General features: G+C 39.6%; 1 protein-coding gene and 1 long non-coding RNA gene across 5 annotated transcripts in view; one reads left to right on the top strand and one right to left on the bottom strand.

Annotated features, from left to right (window-relative positions):
• Window positions 1–19,025, top strand: part of LOC132439831 (uncharacterized) — a 33,898-nt gene extending 14,873 nt beyond the window's left edge. For 2 of the 4 annotated variants that reach the window (XR_009522438.1, XR_009522437.1), the window contains one exon: window positions 18,307–19,025. This is a non-coding gene — a long non-coding RNA (uncharacterized lncRNA). Of the gene's footprint in view, window positions 1–6,363; window positions 6,481–8,636; window positions 9,139–18,306 lie in introns of those variants that run through there. The other 2 variants (XR_009522439.1, XR_009522441.1) reach the window with 2 other exon arrangements.
• A 3,863-nt stretch (window positions 19,026–22,888) lies between these two features.
• KLLN (killin, p53 regulated DNA replication inhibitor) lies at window positions 22,889–24,006 on the bottom strand. Its single transcript, XM_069541484.1, is given in 5 exon segments — window positions 22,889–23,343; window positions 23,346–23,583; window positions 23,585–23,725; window positions 23,728–23,833; window positions 23,939–24,006. Coding segments are annotated over 5 exon segments (768 nt in total). The 3' UTR covers window positions 22,889–23,128.
• Window positions 24,007–24,374: the final 368 nt, after the last annotated feature.

Here is a 24,374-nt window from a genome sequence, read left to right as displayed (position 1 = left end):
CTATTCCTGATGTTCCAAGTTTCCTTCTGCTATACTTTCCCTTCTGTCTAAAGATATTCCTTTAGTAATTCTTTAGAGCAAGTCTGCTGGCAATGAATTCTCTTTGTTTTCCTTCTCTGAGAATGTGTTTATTTGAACTTCATTCATGAAGGAATTTTTGCTGGATTTAGAATTCTGGGTTGAGGAGGTTGTTGTTTTTATTCCCCTAGCACCTCAAGTTGTTCCACTTAATTCTACCCTCCATGGTTTCTGATAAGAAATTTGCAATCATTTGAATTGTTGTTCCCCTGTAAGTAATTCGTCATTTTTTTGTAGCTACTTTCAAGATTTTTTTTTTTTTTGCCTTCAATTTTCAGCAGTTTGATTTTGATGTACTTGGGCATGGATTTCTTTGGGTTTATCCTGTCTAGGGTTCACTGAGCTTTCTTGAACCGGTAAGTTTATGTTTTTCGCCAAATTTGGGAACTTTTCAGTCATTTTTTTCAAATATTTTTTACTGCATTGTATTTTTTCTCCTCTTCTTCTGGACCTCCAATGACAAATATTAGATCTTTTGGTTTCATCCCACTAGTCTCTGAGGTGCTGTTCATTTTTTTCCCACCCCCTATTTTTTTCTATTGTTCAGATTGAATAATTTCTGTTATCTTCAAATTCACTGACTGTTTCCCCTGTCATCTCCATTCTATGATTGAGTCTATCCAATGAGTTCTTTATTTTAGTTATTGTATTTTTCAGTCCTACAATTTCAGTTTAGTTCTTCATATCTTCTATTTCTTTGCATTCCTTTCTCTTGCTTCCTGGTATGCTTTTATAATAACTGCTTTAAAGCTTTTGTTAGCTAATTTCAGCATCTATGTCATCGCAGTGTTGGCCCCTGAATTGTCTTTTCCCATGTGAGTTTAGATTTTCCTTGTTATTTTGTATGCTGAATAATTTTTAATTATATCCCAGACATTTAAAATGTTATAAGACTCTGCATGTGCCACACTGTTCATTGCAGAATTATTTACAATAGCCAGGGCATAGAAGCAACTTAAGTGTCCATCGACAGATGAATGGATAAAGAAGATGTGGCACATATATACAATGGAATATTACTCAGCCATAAAAAGAAATGAAATTGAGTTATTTGTAGTGAGGCGGATGGACCTAGAGTCTGTCATACAGAGTGAAGTAAGTCAGAAAGAGAAAAACAAATACCGTATGCTAACACATATGTATGTATGGAATCTAAAAAAAATGAAGAAGGTTCTGAAGAACGTAGGGGCAGGACAGGAATAAAGATGCAGATATAGAGAATGGATTTGAGGACACAGGGAGGGGGAAGGGTAAGCTGGAACGAAGTGACAGAGTGGCATGGACATATATACACTGCCAAATGTAAAATAGATAGCTAGTAGGAAGCAGCCGCATAGCAAAGGGAGATCAGCTCTGTGCTTTGTGACCACCTAGAGGGGTGGGATAGGGAGGGAGGGAGGGAGACACAAGAGGGAGGGGATATGGGGATATATGTATACGTATAGCTGACTCACTTTGTTATACAGCAGAAACTAACACACCATTGTAAAGCAATTATACTCCAATGAAGATGTTAAAAAATAAATAAAATAAAATATGGGCAACATAAAAGCAAACTTTTTGGCCAAATGAGCTTTAAACAAAAATTCAACTTCTAGAAATTCTATTAAAAAAATAATATAAGACTCTGGCTTTTGTTTAAATCCTATGGAGAATATTGATATTCTTTGTTTTAGCAGGCAATAGAGCTGGTTGTATTTAGGCCACAAATTTCAACCAAACTCCTGTAGGTTCTAGTTTCAACGTCAATTTTGTTTTCAGAATATTTGCGGTACTGTTCAGATCTATCTACTATGTGTGCCGCGCTCAGTGATCAGTCTGGGACATGTGCAGTGGTATATCCTTCAAAGTCTTTGGTATGCTGTTTAGGATCAGATCCACCCTTGTGCAGCTTGAAGGTGAGCCTAGGTGTTTATAATCAACTTTGTTACTTTCCTGAGCTCCTCCGTCTCCATGATCTCTGGTACTTTCTGGCTTCCTAGACTTCCTCTTTTAGCCTTACAGCCAGAAAGCTAGTGCTTCAGTGATCCTGCGCTGCTGCATACTACTCGCTGGGACTGTGCCATGTCCAGGGCCAGTCAGTAGATGGACAGAAAAAAAAGCAACCGGCATTCTGCCCATTCTCCTGAGACCACAGCTTCTCCTTAGAGGAAGGTTCCCCTCTCTCAGAGATTTTGGTGCCCATTGTAGTCATTGCCACTGCTGGGCTGGCAGGATTTCCTGGGGCCTGGGGCACTAGAGAACAGAGACAAGAACAAAAAATGGCAGATTTCTCCTAGTCTTTCTGAGCATTAGGAAATGCTTTTCCTGCTCTTTAAGCCAGAACTGGAGGGCTTCTCCCAAAACTAGACTAGTAGCTCTAGAGAGCCAACTAAGTTTTTATTGTTTAGTTATAACACACCTGAAATATGTATTTTGATAATTTTGATATGCCTATGTTTTGGATTAGTATACTGCTTGATTATTTGGTCCCTGGTCTCCTTGACTAAATTTGCCTAATGTTTCACTATAAATAATCTCAAGGCTAAGTGACCTAGGTCCTGTTTGGGCCAATTTTTATGTCTTTGAGAAGCTTACTTCAAAGACATATGGTTAGAAGCCAAAAGTTCATTTCTTTCACTTACAGTGTGGGAAAGAATGAGAAATGAGAGTAGTGCTGAATAAATATATATAATTGAGTAGAAGGAAGGTAAAGGAGTTTGCTTATCTTTTGCAGATAATAGTTTTAAATAAATTCATATAAGAAAATAACAAAACACTAATAATTCTTACCCATCATAAAAGAAGGACAAGGCCTCATAATTGGAGTGGAACTAGGCTAGAACTAGGTTACTGTCTCAAGTGGGCTGAAGACTCTAGAATAGATCAGTGAGCTTTGGTACCTAAGGCAATTTCATGTTATGCTCTATTGCTCTCCACCAGATGGACTTCTTTCTTTTCTTTTTGTCCCCCACTGATCTTTTCCATCTTATCTGTTCCCTTGTCTTTTTCCTTTCTTCACAATTTTTTTTCCATCTGTGAACTTGGTTAATCAGTAGAGCAGGGTTTAAAGAAGAAGCTGATCCTTGAAGGGAGCACCTTTCCATTATCCACCTTCATCCCCCCATCTTTTCCTTGTACTCTTGTTCCATTCCCATTCCTCTTCTGCCCTTCCATGTTGTCCTCCCCAGGGCTGTGCTTTAGCTCTGCCACTGTTGGCCAGAAGACATAGCTTAACTCTGCTTGGGTCACTTGAAAATAAAAAGGTTATTACTTATTCTAGAATAAGAACACTGTAGTTTTCCCTTCTCACACTGGAGTTTTAATAAAGCACTACATTGTTCCAGAGTTGGTAAGGATAATTTGTGAAATCAAACTCAGTTGTGATTTGGCCACTTCCATCTTAGAGACATTCAGAGAGAAATGTTAGAAAATGATAATTTCATCAGAACTTGTTTGAAAGAGAAAAGTTAGCCTCCTGCATAAAAGTAGGAGTCCACATTCCCGGAAATTTTGGTTATTTATGCTGCAGCTGAGGAAAAGGTACATTACTATGTTTGCTTTATGATCAAAAAGGCCTCATAGACCTTTTTTTCCCCTTCAGGGCACAGATTATTAACTAAGTCTGACATTTGCTCTGTTGATGTTCCCTCTAGGAAACAAAAAATGGAAATAGAGATTAAAGTCTTTGCAGATAATATCCTACACCAAAGTATAGAAAGAAAAGTTTATATAACATGACATGGTAACAAAATATATGGATATTATTATCTGAGGATTATGTTATATTCAGTTGATAAGATATATTTGTATGTTTAAGTATATATTTGAAACAGTATGCAGTCTTTTAGTCATTGAGTTTATAAATACTTACTGTCTATCTGATATGTAAAAAAACTGTGCTAGGCATTGTGAGAAGTACAGAGGTTTACACCTTTGTACAAAGAATTATTTTTTAACCTCCAAGAAACTTAATGGGAAGTGGGACTAGCTACACTGAAGCAAAGACTGAGATGTAGTTAGGAGTTGGCAGGGTTTAAACTAGAGAGTCTAGAGGTACTGTACCTTCTGACAACTGTGAATGAGGCTGGTTCTTGGGAAGCCCGTTGCTAGTTTGCTCTTTGTATAGTTCAGCTGGAACTATCATCCTTCTAGTTTGTAGGAGACATTATTCAGGAAGCTATCTAGTCTATGGAGGAGGTGACATCTCCTGAACCTGGCCCTCACAGGGAATTTTGAATGGGTGGAAAAGGAGATTGAATGCATTCTTGCTTATGTCATAATATTGGACATGTGACTTAAAAAATGTGGCAGGTCACTGTGATTGGACTATTTCATTACCATACTTTGACTCAGAGGCAAATGTGGCTTATTTAAACTCTTAACTGAAACATTGATATGACGTAAGATTATAACAATAAAAGACATAAAATGACTGTTTATTGGGGACATCTTGAAGGACCAGGGGAATCCTTGTTTTCTTATCATCTCCCATCTTGCACTTGTTGTTAGCTATTAGCCATTCATTCGGCATTTTACTGAAAGTTTACCGTATCTCAAATAATATGCAAGGTGTCAGAGGTGGCAATAAGGAGAATACAACTGAGTAAGATATAGTATCTGCACTCAATAAAACCAGCTAACAACGAGCACTTATATAGTGTTTACTATGTGCCAGACTTGTTCTAGGTAATATAATATATATATCCTCACCCAGTCCTCGTAACAACCCTGTGAGGTAGGTACTATTATTATCCCCATTTTACAGACAAGGGATACAAGAGATTATGTAACTCGCCAAAGATCTCACAACTGTTAAGTGGCAGAGCAATATTTGAAAGCAGACAGTCTGGCTCCAGAAATGGTGCTTCTAGCCTCTATGCTAAATAGCCTCTCAAGGAATTTATGATTTCAGTATACATAGTAAAGTACCTCACCTTTCAGGGTAAGGCAGTGGGGAATGGTGTATAAAGAAGCAAAAAGTGACTCAGATTAAGTGTTTCCTGTAAACTAACACCAAGGGTGTCTGACTCAAGAAATGCTTCAGTTTGTGCTCCAGAGAGAATGGAGTAACAAGAAAGTATTAAATGCAGCAAAATGTTGGATATATTCACCAGTGGATAGCCATCCAGTTTAATTTTATGTCCAAAACTACAATCCTGCATCTTCCTTTCATATATACAGTATAAGGATTAATGATTACAATCAATCTGATAACATTTCTTTTCTCCCTTTGTCTCTCCTTTGGTAGAGGTACTTGTATGAAGGCTGCTTCACTCTGGAGGTTTGGTTCTGTATAGGCATGTCTGGTGAACTGATGGAATGGGTCTGCTGAGATAGTACTTACAGAATACTGGAAACCTTAGGGAGAAAATTCCTGGGGGTGGAGAATTGCAGAAATGATAATAAAGCCTCAGTTATTTCAGGAGAGGAATGATTTCAATACTTGTGATACAGAAGCAGTATCAAATTATATAGAGTCAAATTATAAGAAAAACATGAGATGTATTTCTGTAGATCTGCCTGTAGACCATTTAGTAGTAATATGTAGTCAATAAATATTCATTATTATTTGTATCAAAGTGCTTACCCCAGGCTGTCCTTATAAAAACGTATTTGCAGAGACCTAGGAGAGAAAATGTAAACATGCCAGGGGGCTTCTTAAGACTTTACATGTGCCCTTTAATGACCCTATACATTTCTAAATGTTATCAACAAATGTTAGTTATAATAAAATATTGATAGTAATTATCATTATTACTCTTATTATGTCCTCATTTCATGTTATCACTAATTTTACCTTGGGGTTAGTGAGAAAATAGGATTTAATTTTTGAAATATTCAAATATTTTAGTAGATTTCTCTAAACAGAAGGAGAAGGATGAAGTTTATACATATAGACAAGAAACTTAATTGTCATTCCTGCGCCTTATGGATTTTGCTTTCCTACAGAAATGAACTCCTGAACTATGATTTTATCACCATAGAATTAATTTCTTGCTAAGAGGTGCTTTCTACTTATCTCACCTTTGGATATTTGCTAGATCACTAATATTCCCTCTATCCATCCTAAATAAATAAATAAATGAATAAATAAATAACTTACTTCCTCTTTCCAGGCAAGTAGAAATTTCAAAAAGATGATGAAGAAATTCTTTTCCTTCTAATTGGTTCTTTGGCCGTCTTAATCTCCCCTCCACTCCCACAAGGGGTAGTCATTAAAATGCCTCAGAAAACTGTGGAGCCTTCATGATAATAACTATGATATGATCATGTTACACACCCATTCAAAGTTCTCTGCTTCAGGACCAAGGTTTGGGTGATACCACATATCCTGTGGACTTCCTGCTTCCTGGAATGGCTTCACTGTTGTGAGGACAGGAAATGAGAGAAAGATGAGCCTACTGTAATTCTGAGGATCAGGTAAATCTTGAGATATTTCCATGTTGATAAATTTATCTAATTTCTTCCTTTTAACCTAGTGTATAATAATTCTATCATCTGAAAACATCACATTTTATTTATCCATATTGATGGATATTTTTTTAGGTTCTTCCTAACTTTTTGCTATTTCAAATAATATTGCCATGAAAATCCCTACATGTTTTCTTATGCACACGTATGAAAGTTTTTCTAGAGTAAGGAATTTTTAAACTATTTTGCTAGCTTATCCCACAAACAATTTGGACAAACTTTTCTTCCTTACACATTTTAGAATTGGAATGAAACTTTTCATTATGAGTTTAAGTAGTTACAAAGGAAATAATTTCCTTGTAATGTAAACATTAACGTTTAAAAGTAGAATTAATAAATGTATCTAATGGAATATAAATGCCATAGTGATTTGATATATTCATCATTATCCATCAAAACATTAGCAACATGAACAGGTGCTTCTCTTATAGTGGGAAATTTTACATCACTTCATTTTCTCTTTGCACTTGAATTTTCTTTCCACTCCTGCCACAGATTTTTATCTGAACGTAATATACATTATGTGTGAATATCTTTAATGATCACTCTATCATACTTCTCTGTAACAAATTTTATACATAAATTTAAATTAAATTATGTTAAATTCCTTTGGCCATAATACTTCTAAGTGTTAAATTATTCTTAATTATCATTAATTATTTTTAGTTCATAATTTATCAATGCTTTAAAATGTTGTAACTATTAAACATAAAAAAGAAATCAATAGGGCTTTAAAAAAGTATATATCATAAGTGAATTTTACTTATTTCCAGAAAGAGACAGGTTCACACATTGGTTTATTTCTAGTGTTTGCCTTTATATTATGAACAATGAGGAATATTGTTTACATAGATATGTGATTGGAAGGAATTGTTTTAGTGATGTCACATTTATCAGAAAGCTTTCCAAGTTGTATGCCACACATCACTTAGTGATCTTATCTTTAATAATTTTTCAGTGGACAGTATAAATAGGTCTTCCTTCAATTTACTAGAAAACATGTATTGTTAAACAATCTAACTTTCAAAAGGGTTTGTTAGTAAAATCATTTAGCCTCTCAACACCAATATCGTTATTTCAGAATGTCTCTTCAGGTCCTTGCAGGTTTTTACACTTTGGAGCAGTACACCATTTTAGCATTTAGGTAGAGGTATGCCTTTCTCTTTTAAAAAAGTGGGAGAAAGGGCCAGTGTGAAAAGGGAGGTGGGGCTAGGAACCACAAGGGCCACTTAACTACACTGGTTCTCAGGAAGATCAGATTTGGGAGGAAGTATATATTGAAGTTAAAGATCTGGAACTGATCGTCTTAAAACTATCTTGAGTGTCTCAGTTCCCTAGTTTGAAGACCACTACTCTGGGGATTATACCCAGAATTGAAATTACTACTGTTGGAGCCTCCTAAGCTATATGACTGTTTCACTGAACCCTCATCACTGAGGACATTGCTATGCCTCTCAAGGACTTGGGAGAAGTCCCTCCAAAGTTCCCTGTATGTGAGTCATAGGAATATTCTAATTTGGGGGAAATCCCATGGTCACTTTATCTAAATAACTGGTGACCGGGCTTCCCTGATGGCGTAGTGGTTGGGAGTCCGCCTGCCGCTGCAGGGGACAGGATTCGTGACCCGATCCGGGAAGATCCCACATGCCGCGGAGCGGCTGGGACCGTGAGCCATGGCCACTGAGCCTGCGCGTCCGGAGTCTGTGCTCCGCAGCGGGAGAGGCCACAACAGTGAGAGGCCCGCGTACCGAAAAAAAAATAAAAATAAAAAAAAATAATAACTGGTGACCAATGTGTAGTAACCCACCAGGGCTCTATGAGACACTTAATTTCTTTCTATAATTTGCTTGTGACAACCTCTGGAAGTATTTATTTTTTAAGATTTTTTTGATGTGGACCATTTTCAAAGTCTTTATTGGATTTGTTACAACATTGCTTCTGTTTTATGTTTTTGGTTTTTTGGCTGTGAGGCATGTGGGATCTTAGCTCCCTGACCAGGGATCGAAGCCACACCCCCTGCGTTGGAAGGTGAAGTCTTAACCACTGGATCGCCAGGGAAGATCCCCTCTGGAAGTATTTTTATCCATGATTTTCTTTCTTTAAAGGGCATCCTTAGTCTACGTGAACAAAGATGGTAGAAAGACAGCACTATAGTTGGTTTGCATTCTGTGCCCTGAAGCAGAAATGTCTTTAAGGCCTCCTTTACCCTCTGTTAACTGCAAAATAAACAGATGTCTAGTAGAAAAGGTTATTATCAACATTCTGTGCAATTTGGGAGAACAAGAAGTTGGGATCGCTTGACCTAGCTTCCAACAGCAAACTCAGGCCAAGTAAAGTACCAAGGTAAGTATACTACCAAAAGTAGCTTACTCTTAGGGCAAAATTTTTCTGGTTTACAAGTTTCTGGATGTAGTTGAAAAGGACAGTACATTTCAAAAATAGAATAATGGCCATTCTCAGTCAGGGACCAGTTTAATTCTACTTAAAGACTGAGAACACTTAATGTGCCAAATTCAATTCATAAGAAAAAGTTGACCAGTTAATAGGACAAGTGCCTCAACAGTATAAAATAAACAGAATATGAAATGCAGACAGTCCTATTTTACAGCTACAAGTTATTTTAAAAATCATTATAAAATAATAAAATATAATATTTTATACTTAGTAAGTCCACAAGAACACATTAATAAGACACATCTCAATTAACATTCCTTTGTACTTGCTTCAACAGGTAATTTAGGAGAAAGGTGGTCTCATGAACTTTAGCAGCCAATGGTCTGTGGCTGCACCTTAGGAGGCATCCAAGACAAAGGTATTATGTCCAGGAAAATTTCAGATAAAACTTAGGGCTCACAGCTAGGTAAATGAGAGTTTTGTTTTGTTTTTCTCAGAAAATAGACTGTTTCTATCCATTAGCTTTCAGTTTCCCAGCTTCCTGAAATTTATGTTAAGGACCTGAAATATTCCCAAATTAATTTTAAAGTACCATGACCTTTGCTTACAGACCTCCTTTTCCTCGAGTTTCCTGAAATATAAAACCTGTACATCCTTTAAGAAATGCAGTACATTCAAGTACAATTAATTAGGAAAAATTCACAATAGAGAATTGTTCATCTATTGTATTTAGAATAGGTAAAAATTTCCATCTAAGTTAGGTCTGACAACATTAGATTTTTCTATGGTTTCTTTCTGAAGTTCTGCAAGATAGAAAAATCTAAATCACAATGAGAGTACCTTTAGAACTTGTTTTATTAATCCTAAGAAATTGTTAATAAGAAACTGATAACTGGGTAAGGTCCAGAACTGCTTTATTTTATCATTAAATGGAACCACAGAATTAACCAGTGGCCTACCATTGGGCCGCTAAGGTTAGGTTTTAAACAATTAAATATAAACTTAAGATACTACATTCATGTGGTTGGAAAAGCAAGAAGTAACAGCATCACATACAATGTGGATTGGGGCCCTTGGAGCTGTGTAACTTGGCAGTCCTGTAAATGTCACCTTCCCACCTGGTCTCCTAGCCATATCAGTTTCTTGTACGTTAATAAAGAGAATCTAGGAATATAGAGGTTAGGAGGAGGAAAATGGGATAGGAAGAAAGAGAATGGTAAGAAAGAGGGCAGGAGAAAAGAGAGCGGAAGGATGCTGGAAAGAGGGTGTCTCAGTCTGTTCAGGCTGCTACAGCAAAATGCCATAGGCTGGGTGGCTTATAAAGAACAGAAATGTATTTCTCAGTTTTGGAGGCTGAATGTCCAGGATCAGTGCGCCTACATGACCAGGTCTGTGTCTAGCAAGGGCCTGCTTCCCGATTCATAAATGTTGTCTTCTAGATGTAACCTCACCTGGCATGGCAGAAGGAGAAGGGAGCTCTGTCAGACCGTTTTTATAAGGGCACTAATCCCATTCGTGAGGGCTCTGCTTTTATGGTCTAATCACCTCACAAAGGCCCTACCTCTTAATACCTTCACCTTGGGGTTGGGTTTCAATGTAAAAATTTGGAGAGGACACACTCAGACCATAGCAGAGGGGAAAGGCTAAGTCTTTATATAAAGGATCAGCAACTTTCTCCCAGCCCTCTCTTGCAATTGCCCTTTGTGTGTATATTTGTATGTGAATATTAGAGGAAGAGTAAAAAGGAAAAAAACCCAGACAGTCTGGGGAATGGTAGTAGTGAGCCACTGGGAATTTTTAACCCTGTGCATATGTTATATGAATAAACTTCTTTGTATTGCTTTTTCCTCTCAGATCACTTTTATCTTGTCTCAACCAAGTATATTTAATTATTTTGAGATTTAGGTTTTGGGAAAAAATTCAGAGCTAATAGGCATAAATATTCATGGAAGAAAGGGAAGCAGGGATGCAGGCCTCTACCATCCTCACAGTAGAGATAAGCTGACCTTTCTCTACTACAGATTGGCCTGATAAAATCCAGAACTAAACTTTCTCTCTGCACTGACCTGCTCAGACTGCAAATAGATTCGTTAACTGATTTTATAAAAATTTAAAAAATTTTTAACATCTTTATTGGAGTATAATTACTTTACAATGGTGTGTTAGTTTCTGCTGTATAACAAAGTGAATCAGCCATACATATACATATATCCCCATATCTCCTCCCTCTTGCATCTCCCTCCCACCCTCACTATCCCACCCGTCTTAGGTGGACACAAAGCACTGAGCTGATCTCCCTGTGCTATGCGGCTGCTTCCTACTAGGTATCTGTTTGACATTTGGTAGTATATATAAGTCCATGCCACTCTCTCACTTCGTCCCAGCTTACCCTTCCCCCTCCCTGTGTCCTCAAGTCCATTCTCTACGTCTGCATCTTTATTCCTGTCCTGCCCCTAGGTTCTTCAGAACCTTTTTTTTTTTTTTTTAGATTCATATATATGTGTTAGCATACGGTATTTTGAGCCCTGCAGGAGATGCTCCCTCTAACCATGCCTGGCACCATTTTCATTGACTCCAACTCTTCAGCAGGTGGCAGTGTTTCCCTCTATTCCCGGAAGCTTTTGGCATTTCCTTCCTTTCAAAAGAGCGTAGTCCCTTTTCTTTTTCTCAATCCACGTATAACAGTTGCCTCCTTTCCATCGTTGTTTGGAAGATATTCTCCCAGTGATCTTAGGAACTGAGGAGGAGAAGCAGAATTGTAACATGCAGCAATTCATGTTTGATCGTTAAGGCCCTAATTCTCCTGGTTCAATTTCAGGACACTTTAGGACAGAGAGTAAGCATCAGTCACCATCTTTCCCTATTCCAAACCCTATTTACTGTTTCTGGTTATGTAGTCTTCTTGTTGCCTTCATTCTCCCCTGTACAAGCTTGAAAATACCATTAACAGCCTTCTCCAGTGAAATTTCTAATTAACTTAAGTCTCTAAAAGCGAGGTTTTCTTCCCCTCTTTATTCACTGATGGGAATTTATTCAAGAAATTTCCCAAACTCCAATCCAGGATCCCTCATTGAGTAGCTATGTAATCTGGGCATATAAACTCCTTGGGCTTCAGTTTCTTCCTTTGTAAAATGGGATTGGTGAACTAAGGGACCTTTGAGATTTCTTGGATCATAAAGTAATCTGCCACTGCTTTGAATGGTGGTATTGCTGTGGTACCAGATGATTATTTCTGGAGTGTATTTTCTTTGAGCAGCAAAAGTCATTAGATAGTACAAAGAGTGAAGAGTAGATCTAGTAGAGATGGTTGATCTAGGGAGAGAGGGTACTCAGGGTAAGATATAACCTGTCTACTATACAGTATCTCTACTAGACAGCACTTATAGCAGTTATTCTCATGTATTTCTGTTGTGCAGCAGACATCAAACAGACCTTTAGGCTTAAATGCTGGAAATTCCTTAGTGAGCTCATTTATTTAAAAATGAAATTACAGTTGAGCTCTTTCCTTGGTTGATTTGATATTCTTTTGATAATAGGTATTTGTTTATTTTTAGTCCTAATTCTATTTGATGAAATAATTTTTTTCATAATAATAAATGATCATTGTAAAGAACCTTCAAATCATATAAAAAGCAATAAATGAAAAGAGAAATTCCTCTCCCTCTGAGGCCCTCCCTCCCCATCCTAACCTCAGAGATAACCAGTGTTATCTTCTCTCTGGTTTATTCTTCCATACATTTTCCATGTAATTATGTAAACATATATATGTATACATGTATTATCACTTTTATTTTACTGAATTTTAATGAACACTTTTGTGAAATATATTAATCCTAGAGTAGAATTATGCATGTGAAATAGATGAGTGAGGAAATGAAAAGATTACATGATTAAGGAACAAAATAGGTAACAAACTGAAAACATTCAGCTGCTAATCAAATTGTCAGCTGATAGTGGTGTTTCTTAAATGATAGAGTCTAGGCAGAATTGACCATGGAAAACTGTCTGATTTGAAGAGTTGGCTCAGCAGTTAAGAATCCTCCTGCCAATGCAGGGGACATGGGTTCGAGCCCTGGTCCGAGAAGGTCCCACATGCCGCAGAGCAACTAAGCCCATGCGCCACAACTACTGAGCCTGTGCTCTAGAGCCCACGAGCCACAACTACTGAGCCTGCGTGCCACAACTACTGAAGCCTATGTGCCTAGAGCCCGTGCTCCGCAACAAGAGAAGCCACTGCAATGAGAAGCCCACGCACCACAACAAAGAGTAGCCCCCACTTGCTGCAACTAGAGAAAGCCCACGGCCAGCAACAAAGACCCAAAGCAGCCAAAATTAAATAAATAAATAAATTTTTTTTTTTTTTTAAATAAGGAAGAGAGCTAGGGTCACAGTGGTAGATGACCATCAACAATTCCTCCATCTCTCTACGAGCTTACCACCAAGAGGCAAAGTCTTTTTCCCCAGTCTTGAATCTTGATGGGTCTGGTACTTGCTTTGGTCAATGGAATGAGGCAAAAATGATGCTACTACAGTTCTGGGCCTAGACCTGGCAACTTTAGTTTCTGCTCTCTTGGAAAATAATGACCACGTGAAGAAGTCTGACTACCTTGTTGAAGAGAATGGCCTCGTGGAGGCAGTGTGCCTCTTTTTTAGAGGACAAGAGAGTAAGGAGGGAGTTAGGTCCAGCCAGCTCCTAGCTATCCCAGCCACTCCAGCTAAGGCATTAGACATGTAATTGAATCCATCTTGGATCCTCCAGCCCAAATCAAGCCACGCCAAACAACATTACACGAAAGAGAGACAAGCTGTCACCATCATCCTGTCCATATTGCAGAATGGTGAGCAAAAAAATTGGTTGTTACTATTTTGAGCTGCTACATTTATTTGAAATGCTCATTTATTTAAAAATGAAATTAGGGGTAGTGTGTTATGCACAACAGATAATAGAAATTGATGTTTGAAAGTTGGACCCTGGCATAACAAAAATCTAAAACATGTGGCATTGATTTTGGGACGCAGCATTGGGTGGAGGTTGGAAAGGTGATGAGGGAACTCTAACTCCTAAAATTTATTTTTTTAATTTAGTTTTTAAAAATTTATTTTGAAGCAATTTAAACTTACAGAAAAGTTGCATAATGGTACAGACAGAGTTCATATATATTCTTCGCTCAGCTGCCCTAATATAAATAGATTACATAGCCATAGAATAATTATCAAAATCAGGAAATTAACATAAGGTACAGACCTTATATGAACTTTACCAGTTTTTCCAGTGATGTTCTTTTTCTGTTCCAGGATCCAGTCCAGGATCCCACATTGGCATTTAGTTGATATGTCTCCTTAGTCTGGGCAGGAACTATTTTTTCTTTCTTTTTTAAAAATTGAGGGGTAATTGACATATAACATTATATTACTTTCAGGTGTACAACATAATGATTCGATATACACTGAGAAATAATCACCACAATAAGTCTAGTTAACAGCTGTCACCATAAATAGTTACAAAATTTTTTTTCTTTTTTTCTCCTGATGATGACTTTTAAGATGTATTCTTTTAGCAACTTTCAAATATGCAATAAGTATTATTAACTACAGTCACCATGCTGTACATTACATCCCCAGGATTTATTTATTTTATAGCTGAAACTTTTAACCTCTTCATCCATTTTACCCACCCCAAACTCTCCCCTTCCCTCCAGCAACCACCAATCTGTTGATCTGTTCTCTGTATCTATGAACTTGTTTTTTTAAATAATTATTATTGTTTGTTTTGTTTTTTAGATTCACATATAAGTGAGATCATACAGTATTTGTCTTTCTCTGTCTGACTTATTAATATTTCACTTAGCATAATGCCCTCAGGGTCCATTCCTGTTGCTGCCAATGGCAAAATTTCATTTTTTATGGCTGAATAGTATTCCATTGTGTGTGTGTGTGTGTGTGTGTGTGTGTGTGTGTGTGTACATGTATTACATCTTTATCCATTCATCCATCAATGAACATTTAGGTTGTTTCATATGTTGGCTATTGGAAGTAATGCTGCAACGAACATAGGAGTGCACATATCCTTTCAAATGACTATTTTTGCTTTCTTCAGATAAATACTCAGAAGTGGAATTGCTGAATCATGTTGTTCTATTTTTAATTTTGGGGCGGACCTCCACATTGTTTTACAAAGTGGCTTTACCAATTAACATTCCCACCAACAGTGCTCAAGTGTTCCCTTTTCTCCACACCCTCACAAACACTTGTTATTTCTTCTTTTTTATAATAGCCATTCAAATAGCCAACAGATTTGAGGTGATATCCAATTGTGGCTTTGATTTGCATTTCCCTGATGATTAATGATGCTTAGCGTCTTTTCATGTGCCTATTGGCCATCTGTATGTCTTCTTTGGAAAAACATTTATTCAGATCTTCTGCCCATTTTTTAATTGGATTTTTTTTTGTTTGTTTTGCTATTGAGTTGTATGAATTCTTTATATATTTTGGATATTAACCTTGTATCAGATATATGATTTGCAAATATTTTCTCCCATTTAGTAAGTTGCCATTTCATTTTGTTGATTTCCTTTGAAGAGCAAAAGCTTTTTAGTTTGATATAGTCCTGCTGTTCATTTTTGCTTTTGTTGCCTTTGCTTTTGGAGTCAGATGTAAAAAAATCATTGCCAAGATCAATGTCAAGGAGATTGCCACGGATGTTTTCTTCTAGGACTTTTATTGTTTCAGGTCTTACTACATACAAGTCTTTAATCCATTTCAAGTTAATTTTTGTGTATGGTGTTAGATAGTAGTCTAGTTTCATTTTTTTGCATGTGGCTGTCCAGTTATCCCAACAACATTTGTTGAAGAGATTGTCCTTTCCCCATTGTATGTTTTTGCCTCTTTTGTAGTAAATTACTTGACCACATATGCATGGATGTATTTCTGGGCTGTCTATTCTGTCACATTGGTCTATGTGTCTGTTTTTATGCTAGTACCATACTGTTTTGATTACTATAGCTTTGTAAGATAGCTTGAAATCAGGGAGTGTGATGCCTGTAGCTTTGTTCTTCTTTCTCAAGATTGCTTTGGCTATTCGGGGTCTTTTGTGGTTCCATACAAATTTTAGGTTTGTATGTTCTATTTCTGCGAAAAATGCCTTTGGAATTTTGATAGAAATTGCATTGAATATGTAGATTGCTTTGGATAGTATGGTCATTTTAACAATATTAATTCTTCTAATTCAAGAGCACAGATTATCTTTCCATTTGTTTGTGTCTTCTTTGATTTCTTTCATCAGTGTTTTATAGTTTTCAGCGTACAGGTTTTTCACCTCCTTGGTTACATTTATTCCTAAGTATTTTATTATTTTTGATGCAATTGTAAGTGGAATTGTTTTCTTAATCTCTCTTTCTGATAGTTCATTGTTAGTGTAAGAAATGCAACTGATTTTTGTATATTGATTTTTTAAAAAAATTTTAATACATTTATTTATTTATTTATTTATTTTGGCCGCATTGGGTCTTCGTTGCTGTGTGTGGGCTTTCTGTAGTTGTGGCAAGCAGGGGCTACTCTTCGTTGCAGTGTGCGGGCTTCTCACTGCGGTGGCTCCTCTTGTTGCAGAGCACGGGTTTTAGGTGTGTGGGCTTCAGTAGTGTGGTACACAGGTTCAGTAGCTGTGGCACACGGGCTTAGTTGCTCATGGCATGTGGGATCTTCCTGGACGAACCTGTGTACCCTGCATTGGCAGGCAGATTCTTAACCACTGCGCCACCAGGGAGGTCCCTGTATATTGATTTTATATCTTGCAACTTTAGTGAATGTGTTTATTAGTTCTACCAGGTTTTTGGTGGAGTCTTTAGGGTTTTCTATATATAATCTCATGTCATTTGCAAATGACAGTTTTACTTGTTCCTTTTTGATTTGGATGCCTTTTATTTCCTTTGCTTGCATAAATGCTTTGGCTAGAACTTCCAATACTATGTTGAATAAAAGTGGTGAAAGTGAGCATCCTTGTCTTGTTCCTGATCTTAGAAGAAAAACTTTCAGCGTTTTGCTGTTGAGTATGTTAGCTGTGGGATTGTCATATATGGTCTTTATTATATTGATGTATGTTCTCATTATACCCACTTTGTTGAGATTTTTTTAATCATAAATGGATGTTGAATTTTGTCAAATGCTTTTATTGTATTTATTGAGATGATCATATGATTTTTATCCTTCATTTTGTTAATGTGGTATATATCATGTTGATTTATTTGTAGATGTTGAACCATCCTTGCATCCCTGGAAAAAATCCCACTTGATCATGGTGTATGATCCTTTTAATGTATTGTTGAATTTGGTTTGCTAGTATTTTGTTGAGGGATCTCAATGGAAGCTATAAGAGTAGTGAGGAAATTGCTTCTGGAGGCTGGCTAAGTGGTGGTATGTAGTGGCAAAATGTTTGGAAACATTTGCACTTGTGTGCAGTAAAACATAGAAAATGTACCTAATGAACTTGTAGACCTGGCAAAGATTTTCAATGTGAATGTTCAAAGTGTCAGTTGGCTTCTTTTAGTGATGTGTCATGTATCACAAGAGAGAAATGTGTTAAAAAAAAAAAAAAAGAACTATTCAGTTTTTAAGCAGAATGTAGAAATATACAGGACCTAGGAGAGTCTTTATAGTCAGCAAAAGGTCTCAAATTAAGAAATGGCCTCAGGGACTGCCTATAAAATGTGACCTCAAGGAAAAGATTTAATCAAAACTCTGTTGAGACCTCTAAAAAACTTAAGACATTGCTTCATAGACCCTCTCATCTAGACTAAAAGGGCTTCTAAGAATCTTAAGGGTGGTCCAACAGCAGTCACCTAGATAAAGGCCCAATGTAGACAGAGGTTTGTTTTTGAAAGAATTCTGGATGTTGCTTTGTGGTCAAGGAGTGAACTCCAATTAGAGTCATAGAAAACCCACACACTTTTAAAAAGAATTTTATTGATAAAAGCACCAGGAGCTTGGACCAAAGAAGGAGGAGACAGTTCAAAATGAAAAAAAAGCCTCTGGGCCCCCAACTTTCTATGGGCAAGAAGCAGGCTGAGAGAGCTATTCAACTGTAAAGGGCAGGCAGTTTCTTATGAAAAAGGAAGATTGACTCAGAGGTCAGCTAGACCCCAGAGCAGGGAGCCAAGAACAGTGGATTAGGAAACTACTCCCAGGGAGAAGAACCAGGCCCTAATGGAGAACCAAATCCTTAGAGTCAGGATGACAGCGCTTGGCTGGCTTTCAGAATTGCTACAGACTAATGACTGCTATGTGCCTTCCATTTCCCCCTGCCAACCTTTGAAAAGAAGTATCTATTCCATTTATTCTATCCCTGTTTCAGCATTGTATGTTGTGTATTGTAACTTGTCTTTTTAGTTCATGGATCTCCAGATGAAGAGGAACAGCATCTGAAATGCCTCATTCACATCTGGGCCTAGTGTGTATGACTAGATCCTAGACCTTACAGCCAATGCTATACAGAATGGTAATTTGCGGGGGAGGAAGTAAGTGTCTTTTGCATGTCTGTGTGTGGGTGTGTATGTGTGAACAGTTGTGGCCAGAGGGTGGATTATGGTAGAGTGCTTCCAAATCTGACTGCCAATAATTCCTCTTATCCCAGCCACTCCTTCCATTAAGAAGTGAGACTCCTCTCCCCTTGGATCTGGGCTGGCCTTGTGACTTGCTTTGGCCAAGAGAATAGAATGAAAGTGATATCCTGGGACTTCTGAACCATGCCTTGGAGAGGGCTTGAAGCCTCTGCTTTCTTCCTCTTGGGATTCAGTCACTGTGCAAAGATGCTTGGGCTGGACCACTGAATGATGAACGGTCACACGAAGAGAGGGAGGCCCCCAGGCATTTCAGGTGCTCCAGCTGAGGTGCCAGACATGTGGGGAATGTCACAGACATTCCAGCCCTAGCCAAAGTCATAGCTGAACGTAACCACATGTCTGACCCAGCTGACATCATGGGGGAGCTGAAGAACTGTCCAGCTGTAACCTTCCCAAATTGCAAAATTGTGAGAAAATAAATGGTGGTTGTTCTTTTAAGCCACCAAGTTTACAGTGGTTTGTTATGCAGCAATAGATAATTGAAACAGTTATCAAATACTAGGGTATTTTCTACAGCTTTAACTTTACTCCTAGACTGTGAAGAGGTTGCAACAGTGTCAGACAAAGAAGCCAAGTTTTCAAGGAGACTAAATTCCGTAAAGGCTGGACCCTCTATGCTATAGTCATTGCTCTGTCCACAGAGCTTAGCATTATTAGTACTGGCACATAAGACTCCCACATATTTGTTGATTGAATCATTAAATGACTAAATGGAGTTAAGACCCTATACCATCAACACAGACAAAAAAGCTACCTTAAATAGAGTTTTTTTTTTAATTTTTTTTTTTTTTTTTTTTTTTTTTTTTTCCGGTACGCGGGCCTCTCACTGCCGTGGCCTCTCCCGCTGCGGAGCACAGGCTCCGGACGCGCAGGCCCAGCGGCCACGGCTCACGGGCCCAGCCGCTCCGCGGCACGCGGGATCCTCCCAGACTGGGGCACGAACCCGTGTCCCCTGCATCGGCAGGCGGACTCCCAACCACTGCGCCACCAGGGAAGCCCTTTTTTTTAAATTTTTTAATTTTTATTTATTTGGCTGTGTCAGGTCTTAGTTGCAGCATGTGGGATCTTCATTGTGGCATGTGGGATCTTTCGTTGTGGTGTGGGCTCTTTGTTGTGGCACACAGGCTTCTCTCTAGTTGTGGCGGGTGGGCTCCAGAGTACACAGGCTCAGTAGTTGTGGTGTGTGGGCTTAGTTGCTCCCTGGCATGTAGGATTTTAGTTCTCCAGCCAGGGATCGAACCCGCGTCCCCTGCATTGGCAGGCGGATTCTCAACCACTAGACCACCAGGGAAGTCCCTTACATAGAGTTTTAACCATGCATTTTCTCTTTCAAAAAGGTTTTTTGTTGCTTTTTGTTACCAGAAAAAGTGATACCTCAGAAGCCAGAAGGATGTTCTGAAGGGAAAGATTTGTAGGAGTGAGGCAATAGTTACCCTTGACTCCTTCTCAGTGTCCCTCCTATACCTGGACCAATGAGGGCTACTCTGTGAAGCACCTGGTAAATGCCCCAATATCTGCTGGTAACATAAAAATTATTATCTTTTTCTATTATCGGAAGAGCTAAAAGGCAAGAAATGTGTTCCTAGGGCTAGAGTTAGTATTAAGGGGACCAGAGTGGAATATCCAATAGCCAGTGTTAGATCGGAAACTAAAACAATCTAAGCTGTCTTGTCATGTTAGGTCTTTCTTTTCTATCACTCTCTAGTCCAAGTCACAATTTCTAAATGCCACTTGGACATAGTGAGTGCCTAGTCTGCTCTGTGGTTCTCCCAGCCCAGCCCTTATTTCTCTTTGTGTGATATTTCATACAGCACACCTCTCTACTGAGATGTGAAAGGAGACACAAGTGCCATCTGAAATAGCTCCAGGAGATTAGGGCATGAAGAACTTGTAGGCAACAATGGAAAATTCTCTTTTAGGATGTGGTTGCTTGTATGATCCATACTGGTACCTTCTGGAGAAATGTTGTAAGCAAAAGGTCTTTATTTAAAACAACAGGAATATTTGTAATTAGGATAACTGAAATAAGGGAAAAGTCTTCAGACCGTTGGAAGAATGGGATGGTTTAAGTTAAAATATATAATTATTATATACTTTTTACTCTGTATTATTTAGAAAACAGTGGTTAAGCAGATAAAAATAGAGAAGATTACTTAAAAATTGAACCCATTGCTTTAGACCTCTATTTGAAAGGTCAGTGTGTGGGAGATGAGAAAGGCACTATAGCAATCAGTGTTCAACAAAAGACATTTTAGCAGCAGGACCTACAAAGAGCACATCAACTATTTATATCATCCCCATTGAGTTGCTGGTCATTTCACTTATCAAAGAAAATAAGAAAGGAATTTTCTTTAGATATTCTCTGGATGCAGTAGCAATACAGTTTTGGAATCAGCTGTTAGAAACTATAATTAAAGCTGGTTTTTCCTGTTCACTAATTATTCTGTATGGTTAGTCTCCCTGAAGCTTTATATAATTCTCCCTTTGTTACCAGCTTCTGTTTCTCCCCAGGGCAGTCTGAATCCAGACAGGTAAATAACTGAAGTGTTTAGAAACCAATGTATTGTAATATCTGTACAGCCAAGCAGATATTTGCAACTGAACTTGAAAAAAACATTTTAAAAAACTTTATGTACATTAGATAGTGTCAGCTATTTAAAGGTTTCAGCTCTACCACCTGCATATGGAGACTTCTTGGGTAGGAGGACAAAGTGAAGAAAAACAAAAATTAAAAAAGGATTTCCTTCAGGAACCCACTTAACACTGGGAAGGGGAGGAAATTTTTTACTCAGCAACTTCTAATAACCACCTGGTATTGCTGTCAGGCTGGTCAAATATCTGCCAACATTGGTGGTCCTTTCACTCACCATGGAGATAAGTAGAGGGACCTGATGTTTAGAGTAGCAGCAAAACTCATTTTCCAGTTTCTTCTTTCAGCAGATGGAAGTGCTTGTGGGCCAGTCTCATATTCCAGCATGTTAGTACTGGTGATGCACACCCTCTCTGCTCCAGAATAACTCTGTGCCACAGGAATTGAAAAGGATTCTCTCTCCTCAGGCCTAACACCAAAACACCAACAGGGCAGGAATGAATCCACTTTCCTCCTAGGAAGTGGATTTCAGAACGTCTCAGATACTGTGAGACTAATCTTCACATGGAATGGGGGGAGAGGGGTGGGCAAAGTAGGGCAGTGCTAATAACAGGAACTCTGGGGACAAGATCAGCAACTGGAAAAACAAACGTGGGACATTTTACCCCTCCCTAATCACTTGCCTTCATTTAACTTTATCTTCATTTTCCCTTTCCTCACCAAGCAGTAGTTGATAATCAGTTGAGCGTAGCTCTCAGGTTCTTGCCATGCAATCTAGTGGAACACCTAGAAATCAGGGACTTATCCTTGGTTTATAAAATAAAGAAATCTCTAGGGCTTCCCTGGTGGCGCAGTGGCTGAGAATCCGCCTGCCAGTGCAGGGGACATGGGTTCAAGCCCTGGTCTGGGAAGATCTCACATGCCACGGAGCAACTAAGCCCGTGTGCCACAACTCCTGAGCCTGCGCTCTGGAGCCTGCAAGCCACAACTACTGAAGCCCGTGCCACAATGAGAAGCCCGTGCACTGCAACGAAGAGTAGCCTCTGCTCGCAGCAACTAGAGAAAGCCCATGACCCAACACAGCCAAAAATAAATAAATAAATACATTTATTTAAAAAAAAAAATCTCTAGCTTATCTAGGCTGTGTGGTCAGGACTTTCATCTTTGGAAACCAAAGGGAGGCCTTTCTCCTACTCTTTCTAGGTTGCTCTCCATTTCTTTTTCCACTTGTGGCCCCTCCTTCCCCCAAGCTGACCAGGACCATGCACAAAACCAGGCTCCAATAAATATCAAGACTGAAGATTCAGCAGGTGGCTAACTCCTGCAGGGCTATCTTAAAAGGATGTTGCATACAAATTCAAAGTTTTATGAAGCCTCAGAGATCTCTAAGAACAGTGTAAATATCCCTGGTTTAATTAGTAAGTAGTCCTGGAGTTAGGTAATGGTCTGTGGCTTCTATGGTACCTCTCTTGAGGTTTCTAGTCTTCAGGGGCTGCCTACAACTATGATGTGTTCTTTCTCATACACTGAATAAATCCTCTTTTAGACCTTCCTAGGCATCAATTCACAATAACTGCAACACACATGCAAATTGATCCCATTCTCTCAGATCTAAGAAACGACCAGCGCCTCAGTCTAGGTATCAACTTAAATACTTTTGGACTCAAATTCTCCTTGAGTTCTACTTCCCAGGGGAAAGAAAGAATTCCTACAGTGGTACTGATGCCCACTCTCTACAAGCAGACGGTGGACCACTCACTTTGCAGCCGATCGATGCCAGGGTAAATGTGCTCTAATTTTCAGCATTTCCGAACCAGATCTTTCGCGGTTTAGGTCAAACAATCCGAGCTCTAAGCAGACTTGACAAGTTTGTTCTGGGCTGAAGGCCATGGACTAGGTTCTCCGACCAGATAAGTCACTAGGCTGAGTCTACAGTAGGTGGGGCGCGCTCACCAGCTCAGTAGTGACTGAAAGTTTGTCGCAACATCGTTGAATTCAATCACCGGGCTGCTGCAGTAGATACCCTTTGCCCCGCGAGTACAGCACCAGAAAGGTTCGCCCTAGGGGGCAGGGCACTAGCAAGGAAGATGCGCCAGACCCCCGGGGCCCAGCCCCTTCTCCCACGGTTTCGAAGGCGCAGTGATAGCGGATCCAGAGCTCGGAGTTTCAGGTCTCCGTCCTCTAGCTTGCTCTGTGGGTAGCAGGAAAGGGTGCGACCAGCTTGGGAACTCTTGCTCCGAGATCCGCAAGAATCAGCGGCGGCAGCCAAGGTGAGAGGAGGCGGGGGCACGTGCTTGGATGTGGGTGCTTGTGTAACCAGCTCCTCAGGCGCCAGCACCGACAGCGCTCCGGCGGGAGGATCGTCTGAGCCTATTCTTCCGCCGAAACCGGGTAGGCTCTGGGGTCCAGCTACCCGTACATGGCGGGAGCACCCTGGGCAAAAGGAAGCGAAGCACTTGCCTCTAGAGCTATCAAATGGGAGTGGGAATTTGGAAAGTTCCCCAACTAGGAACACACGTGACCTCCTCCTGAAAGTAGTTCCGACTGTGGCCCGTGTATCCCTCCACCTCCTTTTGAACCCTCCTAGGTCTCCTCGGCTCCGCCCACTCGCTGGGGCTGCAGTTTCCTACCGTCCCGTAATTCATACTCCCGCCCTGCAACCCCGGTCTCTAGCGTGCACTGACCCGCTAGGGGAGCGCGGAACCTGGCCCCGGGGCGATCCACCCAGCCGGGTTTTCACTGCGGCCCAAAAGGGGCGGGGCGAGGAGCCGCTAAGGGTCGAGCTTGAGTTCGGAGCGGTGAACCCAACTGGAACCCCGAGGGGAGAGATGCTCGGCTCTCCGGGGGAAATGCAGGGGGCTGCAGCGTGCATCCCATCCTCGGGGATCCGCTTTCAGTTCACCTGGACAGTTGCCCTTTGGGATCTAGAAATTCAGGGGCGATGTGCTCACACTCAGCGCGCTCCGCTGGGAGCTTTCATTTTTAGGGCAAATGAACCGAGTGCCGGGGAAGCGGGAGGTGGGGCGGTGAAAGGGAGCCGGATGAGGTGATACACACTGGAGACACAATAGGGGGTTATTCTTTGTACTAAGACTGACACCTTGAGGACACGGGTGGGGATGGGGGGAGAGGTGGGATTTCTCAGCAAGGGCTGCTGCAGTCACATCCCTGCGAACGATCGTGATCCGACATCCGTGCATAAGGAGAAGGAGGCTGCAGGCCGTGCCGGGGAAATCTGGAGGTGG

The sequence above is a fragment of the Delphinus delphis genome, chromosome 16, assembly GCF_949987515.2.
Source record: "Delphinus delphis chromosome 16, mDelDel1.2, whole genome shotgun sequence".
In the NCBI taxonomy this organism is placed as follows: Eukaryota; Metazoa; Chordata; class Mammalia; order Artiodactyla; family Delphinidae; genus Delphinus; species Delphinus delphis.
Note: the sequence above shows the minus strand (reverse complement) of the source record. Positions and strands in the feature narration are given on the sequence as shown.